General features: G+C 39.0%; 1 protein-coding gene across 4 annotated transcripts in view; it reads right to left on the reverse strand.

Annotated features, from left to right (window-relative positions):
* Nucleotides 1–18,082, reverse strand: part of ast (protein asteroid) — a 31,110-nt gene continuing 13,028 nt past the window's right edge. For 2 of the 4 annotated variants that reach the window (XM_045737793.2, XM_069305504.1), the window contains 4 exons: nucleotides 11,336–11,538; nucleotides 10,604–11,036; nucleotides 8,569–8,778; nucleotides 1–5,166 (listed from right to left, as the gene is read on the reverse strand). In XM_045737793.2, the coding sequence (XP_045593749.2) occupies nucleotides 3,067–5,166; nucleotides 8,569–8,778; nucleotides 10,604–11,036; nucleotides 11,336–11,538 (2,946 nt within the window). In that variant the 3' untranslated portion in view covers nucleotides 1–3,066. Of the gene's footprint in view, nucleotides 5,167–8,568; nucleotides 8,779–10,603; nucleotides 11,037–11,335; nucleotides 11,539–12,444; nucleotides 12,864–18,082 lie in introns of those variants that run through there. The other 2 variants (XM_045737812.2, XM_045737803.2) reach the window with 2 other exon arrangements.

An 18,082-nucleotide genomic window follows, 5' to 3' on the forward strand; every position in this document is an offset into this window, starting at 1 on the left:
TGGTACTAAAGATAGTTTATTAAATACAAATACAGTCCTGTATTTTAAGCTCTTTTTTTTTATCTGTAAACAATGATATTAAGTGTGCTGTAATACAGTATATATTCAAAATTTCAAAATTATGCCACACAAAAGAGCACAAATCAGTACAAATACACAATTAAATTAAATTAGTAACAATTAGGACTAAATTGAAGTCGTTCTGCAATTATGTGTCTCAGATGATCACATTTCATTATAATAAATGGATGAGCAATGTCTCTATAAAAATATAACCACACACTGGCAGGAATATAAAGGTCAGCAGGTGAGTACTAAAACTTTCTTCTGATAAAATTTAATATAAAAGGTAAATTAAACTACTATACCAATTTTGTTAATAGGCTAAAATTTACACTATTGTATATCATTTAACACACTCCAAAATCAAAATTTCAAGATAAAATTAAATAGAGCCAATTTAGAGAATTAAAATTATAATCATTGTTACCCTAATTTCCATTTTTATAACATTTAAGGGGAATTATGGATAAGGAGACACCCACATAGAAAGCGTTGCATATACAAACATTAGAGATTATACATGTGTAAACATATATTCTGTATAAAATTATATAAATTAGCAGTTGCCTTTAACAATATATGCTTATCCATAATTATTATTATTATTATCATCTTTAATAACAATACTCTTACAAGTTTATTCATGTTACAGTGAGGCCACTCCAGACCGACAACCAGAGCACAACTCCATAGTCTCCTCAGACTGATGGATGCTTACTACTATATTGATCACTCTAATTGGCCTTTTCCACAAGTTTCCTTCCTGGCCTTGCTTGCTTCTCTTCCCTCGAGTGCTTTCACTGTGCCACTTCCTCATCCCACCAGCTCTTCCCCTTCTTTCTTCCACTAGGTTATGCAACAACACACACAACTGGCAGTCTCGACCAAACACTCCTCGTATACACCCCACATCACTCAAGTTTATCAACTCTCCTTTCGAACTGACTGTTTAACTCGACTTTTATTCTTTCACCTTTTGGATTTTTGTAACACCCTGTTATTCATTTGACATTCAATTTTTATCTTACATTGTATTTTGTTTATTTATATTTACAAGAGGTCTTGTACTATCACAAAATCAGACAAATTTTCAAATATTCCTTTTGGTGCTTTCATATTGCATACAGATATACATACTGTATGTTTCATGTTTTACATATGCTTCAATATGTTTCTGTTTTCAAGAACATTAACAATTACACTTTCCTTTTCTCCCATCTATACCACCAGTTACATTAATGCAATTCCATATTCTTATTACATCTGTACAGTACTACTATTACTTTTACTTACAAAATAAGGACTGACCTTTAATTCTGTTTACATCACAAAAATTAATTAAAATATATAATTTCAATAAAATTGCCTCTTTTTTATTAAACTATTTATTTATTTACTTTGTACTGATATACATACTACTAAATATGTTATGCTCAAAACTCCATATAGTGCCAACTGACCCAATATAATGTGGGAATAGAAGAAATGTCTGAGATTTATGGTTAAAGGCTGAATTACAATTGCCTTCAACATTTATACAAAATACAGTACGTATATAGTATAAAGGTTATAATGCTGTTTTACCATTGTGTCAATCAATGATTTTTGTGCAATACCAATTCAGTCTCGTTGTTGAACCTTAAATTCTGTAAACAACTGTATCACCAATCTAGGGTAACATTTTCCCCACTTATTACCGTAAGCAATACCATTTTGTAGTAACCTGTGGACAACTTTTGAAAATAGTTCAAGCAGCACCAGCATAATTTTCTGTGGAAAGCCCACCTTGTGACTTCCTGAAGCTATCTTGCTGAGATGGCTCCTAATTACTGGGCCGCACCAGCTGAGGAGTTCTAAAACCTACTAGGAGACCAGAGCCAGAATCTGGCCCCACCCACAAGAGGTGCAGAGAACAGATGGCACTCTACCACCTCATCAGAAAAGACATCCAAAGTCAGCAAACCAAAACAGACCACTGCTAGGTTTTATGAGAAACTGAGGCCTCGCAATTCGCCTAATGAACTCTCTCAACTATGTACAAACAATCGTAACTCTCTACACTAGTGTGTGCTTGTTCATAGCCCCCCACTTGTTTGGGGTGGGGGAGCTCACATAATTCAGGGGCCCGAGCCATCAGTTTTTATGCGGATGCGTTCACACACACACAAATGCTGTAGGGACCCAAGGTCACATCTCGACTGAGCGGATTCCACTGCTTTTCAGCTAAGTGTTTTGGAACTTTGCCCTTTGTAGCATTCTGAGTACAATTTGGTGTAGTGTGATCCTGGCTTTATAGCAACCTTGGAGATGCATGTGGTCCCCTACTGCTACCCTTGTACTAATTTAGCTTCAGGGAGCCACAATGGGACTTCCCCTGGAAAACCATCCTTGAATACTGTATAATGAAATTCCAATTTCTTGGGTGAGCTCCAATGGCTCCCTAATTCCCTCCCTCCCTTCCGGGTCATCGGGGGGGGGGGGGGGGGGGTCAAGTTCTGGCCCTGGTCCCCTGTAGACCTAAGAACTCCATGGCTGACCAAGTAGCTGGGAGCCATAATATCGTGACAGCTTCAGTGAACCTCTAGACCTTTGCAACTGACCTTTCATTCCATTCAATACTGGTTTTTTATATTCATATTATCACATTGTATTCACCTAGTTGTGCTTGTGGGGGTTGAGCCCACCTCTCAACTGTCAATTAATCAACTGGTTTTTATTTTCGCACACACACAGTTGAGGCGGAACCAAAGCGCCAGAGCTCAACCCCCACAAGCACAACTAGGTGAGTACACACACACACACAGGAAGCAGCCCATAGCAGCTGTCTAACTCCCAGGTACTTATTTACTGCTAGGTAAACAGAGGCATCAGGGTGAAAGAAACTGCCCATTTGTTTCTGCCTCCGCCGGGATCAATCCCCGGACCCTAGGACTACGAATCCCGAGCGCTATCCACTCAGCCATCAGTGTATAACTAGCAAGCAATACTGCTCTACCTTGCAGGTTAGTCAACACACACAGGTCCTGGATCAGATACAAGCTCAGCAAAACGATTTTCAAGAAGGTATACATTCTCTTCACCTACTCTTTCCTGATCTTTTAATTGTTCGTTACTTGCACTCTTATCGTTCTGTCCCTTCTCTCTCTCTTTTTGCAACTGTTCTCTTCTTCTCTTTTTCTTGTTTTTTTCTTTTGCTGAAAGCTTTCCATCTCTTGTCAACTGTTGTTTGTCATTTTTAGAAGACATAGTATGAGTATTCACTGCATTTTGTTTTACATTTTCACTGATCTTGGTATTTATATCTTGTTCACTGATTTTGGTATTTTTGTTCCCTTGTTTAGTGACCTTCACATTTATGTTTTCTTGTTTGTTAATCTTGATATTTTTTGTGGTTTTCTGTTCTGTTATCTTGTTTTCTTCTTTACTTTTCTTCTTAGGTAACTTTGAATTCTGCACCACCTCTACCATATCAACGCTCTTCTTGAAGTTCAGAGTTTCACCTAGCCTCTTAAAAAGTATAAGAAATAATCTTTGAAGACAAGTTCCTTTCCCCAATAGCTCTGTAATTCGAACTACTGGGTTAGACCTCCTTTTAAGGTCAGAGAAAATATTGTAGCAGAAAGTTCCACCCCAAAGGCATTCGACACTAAGCATAGGAAAAGGCAAGCACAATAAACTGTTTAAGAGCTGCAAGAAATATATGCATGCCTGGTATTCACAAAAAGCATGGACTGTCTTTCGGCTGTAGTACTTATCGGTGACCCTTGGATCTTGGTGATGAAATTGAAAGAGGTTAAAAGCAGCTACTAGGCATTCCTCGTCCGATGTATGGGCCAGGAGATCCTTCACCCCAGCATCAGGCCATGAGTAAGATGCATCATTTTGGAAGTCTGAAATTTTAGTTTTACAGGTATCTACAACTTCAAATGCTTTCCTCGTTCTGACCCTTCCTATTTTACTGTCAATAATGTAATACATGAAAATACACATTAAAACTGCTAAGGCATGACAGTCCTTCAGAGGTAGCTTGCTTCTTCTGAACCAGAAGATGATGAAGTCAAGGATCAGCTCCAAATCTCCAGGCAAATCAAGATCTGTGAATTCAGTATTTGTTTCAAATACAGAATAGAATACCTTTTTCTTGTCAAAGACAGACATAGAAGTTACATCATCGAGAGAAGGCAACTTATTTGCTTTCTCGTCAGACAAAAACGAAAGGTTTTTTATCCATATCCTGTTATTTTTTCTCAAATACCACTTCAGATACTGCACCTTTGTTTTCTTATTCACACCTAGTTTACACTTATCTTCAGATACTTTCTTTTCTTTTTCTTTTTCATTAACCTCTTCATTTAGCTCACAGTTTTCATTCACACCTATTACATGCTCTCCACTCAAGTTCTCAGTTTGATGTATTTCATCAACTTCATTATTTGTGATATGTTTCAAGTTTGTTTCATCAATTTTTGGCAAGAAGAAATCAGAACCATCACTTTTATCTAAGGTGCACTGATCATCACTGTCCTCTTCATCTTCCTCAATCACAACATCAGAATCATACATTTCATTGGAAGTGCATGGATCATAATACTGATCAACACTTATCGACAGATCATTCATTCCGGCGAGTAGTTCGCCATCTTTATCTTTACTTCCATAATGATATTTATGATTGTAATCATGAGTGCTGACATCCTGCCATAGCAATCTGCACACTGATCTAACAATTGGCTCCACAACCAAATATGAACTCTCAGCTGATATATCTTCTACTTGTGGAGGTGAAATAAAATAGCTCTGTGTCAAAATATCTGCCACCTCATGCGGAATCCTATGCGTACGGTAGGCTTCCATAAACCATGCTGGTAGCTTTTTCCCATTCTTTAAAATTAAAGCTGTTTCTACCTCAGAGCTCGTTATTAATGCAGTTTCTTCAAGTAGACTTCTTCCAGCAAGAGAACTATCACTGTGCAAGGAAGAATGAGATTTAATCAGTCCATCTGGATTAAGATAATTCAAGAGATTGGTTTTCATTTCAGTATAGTGATTCACAGACTGTAAAATCTTCTGTTTTAATTTCTTCTTTCCAGCAACTTGAGATACCTGTTGAAAAAACATTTAATTACAAATTTAACAACATTAGTTCAAATTTAAAAAAATTCAACAGCTTTTCCAGTCTGAGACTAACCCATAAAAGAATGTGATTAACGAGGCCTTTGAACGAATTAGTTTGGGATAAACTATGTGGCGTGTAAGAATGACTGAGTCTACTTATTAATCAGGATATAATTTAAATCATTATACAGTGCTAAAAAACAGGTTCTATATATATGGCGTCCCAGGTCCTACTTCTGACCCCAAAACAGAATGATGAGTGTGATGAAACACCCATTTCAGAGCCAAATCTCAGTAGGTTTAGTCCAGTAGCACAGACCACCCCTAGGACACAGATCACATTAAGCCTTGGATGACTATTTTACCTACAGGGGAAAAATAACCTTTAAATTTAAGTTATTTATCCTCAACTAGGTAGGAAATCTCATGGAGATCAAAGATACAGCACATAACTGAGATTAATTACCTACTTAAAACTTAAAACAGTTTTAAGTTTTAGTCTAAGTGTTTTTTCCACAGCTTACCCGAAACGCTGTGCGTATTAGTGGCTTTACGCATAATATATACTCGCTCTATATAGAAATCCAAACATTCTGTTTGTAACTCATCTTGTATGTATGTACTTTTACCTGAATAAACATTTATTTATACTTTAACACATAAAAGTGCTTCAAAATATTCAAACTCCACCTGATAGTTGTTTGGAAATGCTAAGCCACCAAACCACTTTTTGAAACTAGGGAAACACCACTACCCAACTACCCTGGTGGGCCTACTAACTAAAAGGGTGGAGGATTACAACTTACCTTGGATTTAATCCACCAGAACAACATGGGGAAGACAGGGATTCCAGGGTGGGAATGAGAATTACTAATGTTCTGTCAAGTAAGGGGTCTTCCACTAACCTCAATGCTCTGGTTCTGGGCAAGATCCGTCAGTAGCTCTCTTAACTATGCCATCGTAGAGGCCATCAAGGCACTGCCTATATCTCCCCAAATGGCTATCCACATAACTATAAGAATGCTATCAAGATTGCATACTTAACCCAAAACTTGTGCATGGGAAGAACACCTAAAAACCTAAAGAAGTATGAACAAAAGCCAACAGCATATACACACAATTATGTGAGTGAGGGAAGAATGTAGCTGGCAGAATATAATCATCAGCCAAAAACATTGGTACAAAGAAGCTTACATGCTCAGAAAATGCAGCAGAGAAAAAAGGCATAAAATGCAGCAAAATGGCTCTTACCATGAACAGGCAGTCTGACAGCCTTAAAGTGGAAGAGAAACAACCACGGGAAAAAGCCAAACAACAGATGACCACCAGAGGGAAGGCGGCACCCTGACAATGTACCAGACCAGACCACAGCCAAGTTGAAAAGAAGAGCATCAGGGCTGAGGAAAAATTGGATAAGGGGCTGAGGAAAAATTGGGAAAGAAATATCCAGAGGGGCCCCATGAACCAGACACTAGCAGGAAATTCAATAAGAGGATGAACGTTGGTTCAAAACTGAAACCTAGATGCTGCTCCTAAAATCAGCAAAATGGCCAGAAAGGAGCACCAAACCCCTGGAATAACAGACCTCTGACCCAAACAACACAAGTACTCCCCAGCCAACAGAGGCCAATAAAATAAGCAACAAAAACCAAAAATACAACAACAGTAACCTACTCCTCTAAAGAAGTGGAAGCAAGTACTGGAAACCCAAAGCCAACAGCCCTGGTCACTAGACCAGAAGGTAGGAACTCACAGCCTGGGGCAACCAGCATGGGTCCATGGCCCATAATTACAGGCCTGAGGACCCCCAGCGTAAATTGCCAGAACGCCACTACAATGACTGGGAGTGCTACCCAAGAACTCATGGCACTTCACCTGGAAGGCAACGGATGTGGAGTCAAAAAAGATTATGGGACATGCAGAACAACTGGCCAGAGGCAAACAAGAGGGATATATCTGCTTGATGGGTTTCTGGGAGTTCTTCTACTTCCCAAGACTGGTCTAAGGCCAGGCTCGAATTGTGAGAGCCTGGTCCAACAGGCTGTTGCTTCGAAAGGCCTGCAGGCCCACATATCCACCACAGCCCGGTTGGTCCGGCACGTCATGTTAGAAAACTATCTAGTTTTCTCTTGAAGATGTCCACGATTCTTCCGGCAATACTCGTTGGGAGAATGTTGAACAACCATGGACCTGTGATGTTTATACAGTGTTCTCATATACATACTAAGTACAAAGATCCCATCTCGGATGCAAATCTGCAACTTAGGGAGCAGCAAATTGACACAACTCCTCTGGTAATGAACATCATCCCCTTGGGTCTAATACCTGAGATGCCAAGGCAAACCACCCTAACCCAAGTACAAGTCACATAAAACCTTGAGACCATGCAGAGAGATCACCCAAGGAAAAAAAAAACTGGATGTGGTTTGGGCAGAAATGTTCCAGATTCTGCCATGAGCCCAAACTCTTGTATTTTTGGGTTGTCTTCCACTTTTTGGCTGCAGAATGAAGTTCCAGCTAACTCCTGGCTGGTGGATGACCCCTTATTGTCCTTGAAAAGGCAGCATACTTTTTTGTTGTATATTGGCAATTGACAGGAAGGAGCTTGCCTACATTTTTCGTCTTTTTCTCCAGGAACCCTCTTTTACTTCAATTCCTGCAGCAGGATAGAAACGTTTGGGCAATGTTTCCTTTTACCTGATGCCTCTATCCACCTAGCAGTAAATAGGTATGGGAGTTGGACAACTGTTGTGGGTTACATCCTGAGGAAGGTCAGTAGTTGGTGTAGGCGGACCTCTGTGAGACAGATAAGCTTCCTGTGCAGGACTATGGGATTCCATATACATTGGTGCATTGCCATTAAAACAACTGCAGGTGTTTTTAGCACATGTATCTTAAAATTTTAGCACATGTATCCTAAAATTTATGTCTGGCAATTTTTATTATCATCCAGATTTTCAGTTTTATGGACATCTGGAGGCACCAAATGGTCTGAATAATAAAGCTCTCTGTATTATACTGTATACTAAAACCGTTGTATAAGTGTAATTTTAGTATGTAATATCAAAATCACGCCTTAAAATATACACAGTACTAAACAAGAAAAGTAAACTGCTGATCTACCAAATTTTTTTTTTTACTAAGCATCTGTAAACATATTTTTCAATGCCAAATTATATGTTCAACTAAATACAACCTATTTACTTCTGTTTATCAACAATGTTCAATTAAAAATAATATGATGGAGAGATACATTACAACTCAAGAAAACTATAATAAATCTAATAAATCCCATTGATTCAATATTTCTTTATTGCTTCATAGTTACTATTTATCAAAAAAATGGGTAAATGGGGTAAATGTATCATTTTCTGAACTCTGATTACTTACAACACTGACGAGGTATTCCATGCTCTGTCCTTTTCGGTTTGCTAACCAAGTGATGACGTCCTTTATTATCTTATGGCGATCTGACATTCTGGTAGCTTTTCTTCCCTCTCCCAGCTGGGCATAGAAGTCAGTAAAGACTTCCATTGATAAATAGTCATTACCTAACAAAGTTGCAAGAAGAGGCAGATGAGCACGGTCCATCTTTGTTAACTAAAATGAAAATAAAAATTAGTGATAGCAGATAATAAATATACATGTATGAGCAAATAAATTAAAAAATTAAGTAATAAACAAGTGAAAATGGAAACTTTTTTCCATGGCTACCTACATATTTAGGTTACCTGATCATCATTTTGAGTGCTAATCCTATAGTGAACATAAAGCAAGGTTTAACTGTAGACTGCTTCATCAGCCAACATAACCATCCAAACACACAGAAATCACAATAGCGTAATACATCAAATAAACAAATCTATAAGGGCCATGATGAGGGTTCGAACCTACATCCGGGATGATCCCAGACGTAGGTTCAAACCCTCATCATGGCCCTTGTGGATTTATTCATAACCATCAAAACTCTCATTATTTTTTTTAAAGGACAGTACTGTACTGTACAATAATCAAATATAGTCATCTCCCAACAATATTTTATATATTTCATAGTTATAGGTTGATAATGTTTCAGACTTATTTCTTGATATGCTCCCTCAGTAGCTCCCTGGAGCTCAAACACTAGCACCATTTAACTTTCAGGTTATACCAAGCCTATGAGACTTATGCTGGCCTACTGGGAACTAGGACCAGAATTTGGTTCACTCAACAAAGTGAGGGGAGAATGGGAACCAGAGATCGACCCAAAAAATAAGAAAAACTGAGCAGCAAGTCCAGACAAAACAAAACAGACAACTGCTTGAAAGAAAGAAATGAAATGAGGGAAACAAATGATAATTGATATACGCATGAACATCCCTAGCTCCAACTTGACTGAGCACCACTAGATGGCAGCCAAGACTGCCTAGAGTTCTAATCCACCATACATCCCGGCAGGAGATTTAGGTACAATATTACTTAGCAGTTTTTAAGCATGATATCTCTATGAAGTTTTTTTACAACCCAAGTGTTCTAAATCCTTTTTTTAAGGTTTGACTTTTCCAATTACATCATTGTTTAGTTAATTCAACCTGAGGCTAATAAGTCTCAAGCTAAGAAAAATACAATTCTGGAAGTCAAATTTTACTTTTGTCTCATCTTCTGTCACTGTAATTTGTGGGGCAATTTACCTTTGAGCTGGTCATTGTATAAAGTGAGCTGCCTAACTGCTGCAACATTAACTCACTACAGATCTTGAACAGAAGCAGCTCAGCGCTCAAGGATTTGACATCCAGGAGGTGAGAGTCGTTACAACATAAGCTAGGTCTCAACCCCCATTTTTTAATTTGCTTTCTCTATGAATCTTACTTTCCGGGAAGAGCCCAGTTGTGGCTTCCTGTAGCTAACATCTCTGATGTGTGAAATGTCTAAAAGTTGCCATCAGTCATGGAGTTCTCTGGCCTACCCAAAATCCAGAGCCAGAATCTGGTCTCCTCACAAAGGGGCAGGGAGCAATGTTATTTGTCTTTTTTATATGCTACCACCAGGGAAGGCACCCAGAAAGTCAGCGAGACAAAACAGACAACAGCTGGCAACTTCCTCTATCTGCAGACTCAAAAACAGCCATAGAACTTCCCCTAAGTAAATAAACAAACAACTGAATTTTTTTTTATCCAGCTCACGCTCGTTTACCCCACCCTCTCCAAACATTTGGAGGATGGGGTGGGCAGTCTAAATAGCTGCTGAGATATATAGTTACTGTGGCTTAGAAAAAAAGGTGTTGTAAGAATAAGTAGAGACAACTGCTGCGATATAGTCATTGTAGCGTTGGGATTAAATTTTGCATGAACCATCTTCCTGTATAAAGTAGAATGTGGATGAATATACAAATCAGGTACTGTATAGTATAGCAAAATAGGTACCGAGACTACACACATGCACGTACCTCACAAAATTTGTCCACACTGAAATGGTAGCACGACAAATATTTGTAGTTCTCTATAGGCTTCTTGTTCTTTGATGTGCTGATTTTCTGGTTCGTGGTGGAGTCAAGCATGACCAGAGGCACATCATACATGTAGAAATCAGAGTCATTACTTAGGACAGTGTAACCAAGTATTTTGGACAACATAGCAATTTCTTCATCTGCCTCAAAATCTGTTTGTACAACTGTTATTCCCATTCTTTGCAATGTTGTAACAAAAACTTGGCGTCCCATGCAGGGAAATATTTTTGATTTGTACTGGTTGCTAGGTTCAACACGAATGCACATCTGGATCTGGTTTTGAATCCTCTGTCGTACTGTTCTCAGCTTCTTCATATCCAATGGCTGCCCGCCATCCATCACAACAATGGAATAGATTTCACATGATTGTAAACTGAAAGAGAAAGAGTAAATGTGTTACACTATTTCATTAGAAACAGAATATTTGGTAACAAAAAATTAACAATTCATTATTTGGAAATCCATAAAATTACTAAAATTATTCCATTGTTGAAGTCTGTAAATAACAAAATACTGTATCTGGAAAAGTACCCATCGTATCTGCACAGTACCTGTATTTAATTATATATAAATATATTTTAATATCTTTACAGAGTTTTATTTAACTGCAAAGACAGAAAAACACTGGAAACTAATACAAATTTTCATAATACACTACACTGACCCACTTACCCTTCAAAGTACTTTTCCACATAGCTGGCATATTTGTCGTAATCTCCACCAAATGAGGCATTAATTCCAGTGCATGCAAAATACAGGATGTGAGCTAAATTATTTCCATCGATAATAACATTGCAATGATGGAGTTTGTGTCTTTCCAAAGCTTCACTTAGATGTTCACGAATGTATGTTGAGAGGCCGCGTACACCCATTTTCTGAAGAAAGGATATAAGATTTAAGTAGGAATAATACAAACTTAAGTATTTTGCATCTAATAACATTCCTATTCAGTATATTAAACAAAGTTATTGTAGGATATGTCACTTTTACACAAATTCATAAAATTTAACGAGGGTCAGCATTTCCACATGTTGGCCATTCACAGCAAAATCCATCCATTTCATTTGTTAAATGTAAGAAGCTTCAAGTATGAATCCAACAATCCTACCAGGACCACATTGTTACAGTAATCGTCTATGGGCCGGTTCGTACAGCAAGTCTCACTTTTTTGCAGGTTGCCATTCGATTCCTGATGATCAAGTGAGCAATTATCACTGACAACTTCTGGTAATCCTCAGTGGAGCAAAAGGGGATATAGTCAAATCCCACGGAGGCTTATTGTTAAACTTGTATATGGTCGAACCCCTGTTAGAATCAGACCCAACTATGGGATGGATCAACCCATTGTCGTCCTTATCGTCACGGCCCTTGTGGATTTGTTCAACCCATTATCGCGTTCCCAAAATGGTTGCCCATGTTGGAATAGACGAACACCAAAAGAATATTGTTGAAAACATCTTGATAACTTATTAAACAAAAATTATTTATATACATCATTAGGTTAGGGTGTGTTGGGTTCACTTAGAGTTAGCTTGGGTTGAGTAAGGCTGAGTTGGGTTGGGTTGGGTTAGGTTAGGTTAGGTTAGGTTAGGTTAGGTTAGGTTAGGTTAGGTTAGGTTAGGTTAGGTTAGGTTGGGTTATGTTGTGTTTGGTAAGGTTAGGTAAATTTTAAAAATGTTGGTGAACCATCTTGAGTACTATAAAACTTGTATCCACATATATGAGGTATATATTGTATTTCCCTCTATTAGCTAAGAAAACTACATGAAAACTTTACTAACCAATATTAAACATCACACACCTTTAGGCGTCCAGTGACAGCACCAACAATAGGAACTTGAGTTGAACTACCACGACCACCACCATCACACCTGTCCTATACCCGTGCACGTGTTCCTCATACCATGCACGTGTTCCCTATACTCGTCCTCTGTGAGTCAGGTCACCTCAACACCAATCACCTGCACGTCGCCCTTATATGAGTTGTTGTTATTATTAAGTTAGGGGCAACTACAACACAGACCATATGCACCCACTTCGCTGCAATGGACATTAACACGAGCGTGAGAATGCAAAACAAAACAAAAATCCCCAGGTGAAGATTTAATTCGTTCCATGCGGCAGCAGCTTGGCCAGCACTCGGCCTCCTGCCCCGTTAATGTTAAGCCACAGTAGGTTTTTGCTTTATTGTAATGTAGAAAAGCTAGGCAGCTAGTATTTTAATCCTATAAATAAACTGTTAGAAGAATTATCATATGATATATTTAAAATTTTCCCATATTCTTCTATGCCTCAAGGTAATATTTAACAATTAAGCGACGTAAATAAAAGGGGTTCCAAGTACTATTTTTTCCAACAAATATCTCGACATTACAGTCATTTCGTATAACAACGTTTCGCACACTACCATAAAATACATAACTAGTGTCCTTGTTTCATATATTTCGTATACTCACATTTCTAAAATGTACAAATTCAAATTCAAAATTTTATTAAGGTAAAAGTACATACATAGATGAATAGTTACAAACATAATGTTGAATTTATAGATAGAACTAGTACATGCAATACTTATGTGTTTTTCCTGCCCGAAACGCTTTGCGTAATAGTGGCTTTAGGCATTGTATATACTAGCTCTATCTATAAATCCATCAACTTTTTGTATCTTACCTTGTATGTATGTACTTTACCTGAATAAATATTTGTATTTGTATTTTATATAGTCGCTAGACATCACGGGGAGACATCTCCCGTCACGCAGGGTGCAGTCGCACCTCCACAGATCTCCAGTAACGGCTATTGATACTGGTAATGGCTCAAAAGGGCCACCACTTACGGGTTATTCATGCCCGTGCCACCTTTTGGGTGGCTTAATCTTCATCAATCAATTGCTAGACATATGAACATATGTCTCTGTTCACCTAGCAGTAAATAGGTACTGGTGAGTAAGGCAACTTGTGGGTTGCAGCCTTACCTGGTTGATGGGGTTCTGGGAGTTGTTCTACTCCCCTACTGACTTGTGAGAGTTTGGTCCACCAGGCTGTTGCTTGGAGCGACCCGCAGGCCCACATATACCTGGTTGATGGGCTTCTGGGAGTTCTTCTACTCCCCAAGCCCGGTCCGAGGCCAGGCTTGACTTGTGAGAGTTTGGTCCACCAGGCTGTTGCTTGGAGCGGCCCGCAGGCCCACATACCCACCACAGCCCGGCTGGTCCGGTATTCCTTGAAGAAAACAATCTAGTTTCCTCTTGAAGATGTCCACGGTTGTTCCTGTAATATTTCTGATGCTCGCTGGGAGGACGTTGAACAACGGCGGACCTCTGATGTTCATACAGTGTTCTCTGATTGTGCCTATGGCACCTCTGCTCTTCACTGGTTCTATTCTGCATTTTCTTCCATGTCGTTCACTCCAGTACGTTGTTATTTTACTGTGCAGATTTGGGACCTGTCCCTCCAGTATTTTCCATGTGTTTATTATTTGGTATCTCTCTCGTCTCCTTTCTAGTGAGTACATTTGGAGAGCTTTGAGACGATCCCAATAATTTAGGTGCTTTATTTCGTCTATGCGTGCCGTATATGTTCTCTTGGGAAAGTAAGCAGTTGGCCTATTGGAAACCACGATAACCCTAAAAGACTACCTATTATGGGGAAATCATTAAGTGAATCAAAACAATTAGGGGCACATTAGAGCAGTGATTCCCAACCTTTAATGTTTGGAAGAACCTTTGAAATATTTCGTAAAATCTTGGAGAGTTCCTATACCAGGCTGACACAAGCTTCGACACTGTGGTGGAGGCTGACTCCATACACAATTTCAAGTGTAGATATGATAGATCCCAGTAGGCTCAGGAATCTGTACACCAGTTGATTGACATGCGAGAGGCGGGACCAAAGAGCCAGAGCTCAACCCCCGCAAGCACAACTAGGTGAGTACTAGTCAAGTACAGGTAAATTACAAAACAGACGCGTAAAGCAGCAAGGTTAATAAATAATAATTAACTCATTTTTTTAAATAAATAATACAAGAACACTTATTGCCTATTACTATTTACTAATTACTATTATGAAGATAAAGAAACATTTTTACTGCACATCTGCCTTACTGGTTACAAACATTGTATATATATTCTGAATGATTTTGATTTAATATAATTTGTTTATAAAGATGTTACCGACGAAATTAAAACGTTACATGGTATTAGTTCAGTATCACAGCATTTATTCCAATTGTCTCCAAATTTAATGTGAACATTGGGCTTGATTTTTTTAACACAACTTAATTCGTGGTCGCATATTTTGTTGTATTAATAGGTTACATTTAAATCTAAATAAATTAAATTTCTTTACTAAGTTACAAAAAAGTTGCAAGTTGTACTTTTTGTTCGAAAGTTTTTGTAAATTCTGAACGCACGCACAAAAATGAGCGCACACGCGAGTTCGCGGAGCATCAGTGTTCAACGACAGTGTGTTCACCTTCTAGTGTGTGGTCTGGTCAACATGTTCAACGATATATATATATATACGGGCTCACCATAGCCCGTGCTGCTTGGAACATTTGTTCCGAGTAGCTGAATCTTCTACAACAACAAGAGTGTTCAACGGAACTCTGACAGGAAATCACTGCCTAGAGCCCAAGAGTGTGGAGTCCTGTATTCACGAATTGTTTGGTTTGTGAAAATACGGTGTAGAAGGCGTCAGACCCACCGCTGTCAACACCACACACCAGCCAGCATTCCTCTCTGGCATTACCCAACTCTTTATCAAAGGAATGTGGTTTTAGTATCAATGATTTGATTAACTATGTGGTTAGCAACATTCCTACTGCTGGGATATACACATACTCTGTGTGTGTGTGTGTGTGTGTGTGTGTGTGTGTGTGTGTGTGTGTGTGTGTGTGTGTGTGTGTGTGTGTGTGTGTGTGTGTGTGTGTGTGTGTGTGAGTGTGTGTGTTTACTGCCGAAGCGAGTAGAAAGGTAACACGTGGTTTGACTAGTGACGACACATAAAGTTAAAGTAAATATTAAACATACATTCTAGGAAGTCGCGATGGGGGCCCCCCTTGAATGCAATTTTTTTTGTGTATTATCATCTACTCCTTTTTTGTGCTAAGATTGACTAATCACTTAGCGAGAGGAGAGATGACTGCACTTTAACTTTTATATATATACACGATAGACTATGCCGACTTCTACGAGGGTCATTGATTACTATTTGCAGGAATTTCTTCTTTGAGGTAGAAGATGGAAACTTACATTTGCGACAGAAAAGGCACAGGAAATGATCATAACTAGATTGCACGACATTGAACTTGGACAGGCATATGGATGGATAGAACAAATCTAGTGTACGGAGATAGACATCTTTGGGATAAAGTTTGACTCTTCAATGCCAATGCAGAACCACGTGTTGAACATAGCAAGTATGGAGTCCAAGAAATTTAGAGCCTTTAGACGCATTTCATACCTCCTCGACAGCAGAGGTTGACAAACATTATATGAAACACAAATTTGCTCCCATCTTGAGAATGCATAACTCTTAAATGACCTCCCCCCCCTCATTTATCCGAATTCTGGACGAGGTATAAAACCGTGTTAATTACAAGGGCAATGTTCTTAAGATTTCCCACCTGGCCCAACTTTGTGGGCAGTAATAAATAAATAAATAAAAGGCGCTCAGTCATCAACAGCTTTTTCCTGGCTGTGCCATTCTCAAGAACACCGAAATGAAAGAAAGGAGAGAGAGAGAGAGAGAGAGAGAGAGAGAGAGGGAGGGAGGGAGGGAGGGAGAGAGAGAGAGAGAGAGAGAGAGAGAGAGAGAGAGAGAGAGAGAGAGAGAGAGAGAGAGAGAGAGAGAGAGAGAGGGAGGGAGGGAGGGAGGGAGAGAGAGAGAGAGAGAGAGAGAGAGAGAGAGAGAGAGAGAGAGAGAGAGAGAGAGAGAGAGAGAGAGAGAGAGAGAGAGAGAGAGAGAGAGAGAGAGAGAGAGAGATAATCAGTCCCGCCGGCGGCAGGAGTGAAGATTTCCATATATTTATTTTCGAGGTCATTCGACTATGGATGTGTTTGTTGATTCCGGATACGCAGTTTCATATATTGTATTCGATGAAATAACAGACTCCAGCTGGAGTGTTCTTGGATCTTGGGCAAGAATGTTAACAATCGCTCTATATGCCCGAAACGATTTGCTTAATAGTGGCTTTAGGCATTGTATGTACTAGCTCTATCTATAAATCTATCAATTTTTGTATAACCTCTTGTATGTATGTACTTTACCTGAATAAACATTTGAATTTGAATTTGAATATTTCAGGGTTTGGTGTCCTCTTTTGAAAATAACTTACTTTTGAGGCTACCAGCTTGGATCATTTGATAGTTCAACATCTAACAACAAGAAGCTCGTGTTAGAGACACGGAAAGACTATTTATTACTATTATGCCATCTAAAATAAACAATAATTGGAGGCTGGAGCTGGTTAGGTGATCAAGCAGATCAAGAAGAGGCGGGCTAACCAAGAGGTGATGGCGGGAGAGCAGCCGACAATGAAGACCAACAAGAGGAAGAATCAACAGAGGCTGAGTGACGGGACACCTGCTACCCCCTAGTGTGGTGGTACACGTGGCTCACACCTGTGTTGTCTCAAACCTTGAACAATGAGTAATGTTCTAAATAAAAATTTCACATATGCAAAATGTAACAACGTGTACGACCATATTTGCATATTGTTTTTCCATGCACGAAACAAATTATATTTGTAATAATAATGTTTGAGTATAAAGCAATCGGTTTGCAAAGTGTTGATTTGTTGTGATGATCTTTTAGATATTGTTGCCACAATATATATAAGATCAGTAGCTACGATGAGATCAGTTATTATAACAGTAGTTCTAAATCAGTAGCTACGATAAGATCAGTTATTATAACAGTAGTTCTAAACCAATCAACTCACAGTGATCTACATCCTCGATTCTCTATCGAGAGACCGGGGTTCGATCCTCCCGGTGAGGAATGCACTGACCGTACATTCGATCCAGGAGATCCAGATCTTCAGTATCTTCAGACTGACTTCACCAAACAGTATGTGTTTGGTGAAGACATTTGCTTGGCTGGTCACGTCATCTGGGAGCAAAGCAGTCCATTCAGTTGCTCCTAGCTAGGAGCGGCAGCTCACGAGCGCAGGGCTGTCTAGTTTCCCCTTGTTCCTCTAGCCTGGGTTCTTAGGATAGCCTAAGCTACTCTATCCTTTGAGATGTATTTCATTATCTCAATAAACTTACTTGAACTTGATCTAGCCTAGTTGAGTGATTTCATTTCAGACTGCTGGGATAGCCAATGCAGTGAAGACAGCTTGATAGTCTGCAGAGTCAACATGTCCTAAGGGCCCTGTAATTAACTATGCTAACAGGTAACTCAATTATGACAGGAT

This window comes from Procambarus clarkii, chromosome 55 (genome assembly GCF_040958095.1).
Source record: "Procambarus clarkii isolate CNS0578487 chromosome 55, FALCON_Pclarkii_2.0, whole genome shotgun sequence".
In the NCBI taxonomy this organism is placed as follows: Eukaryota; Metazoa; Arthropoda; class Malacostraca; order Decapoda; family Cambaridae; genus Procambarus; species Procambarus clarkii.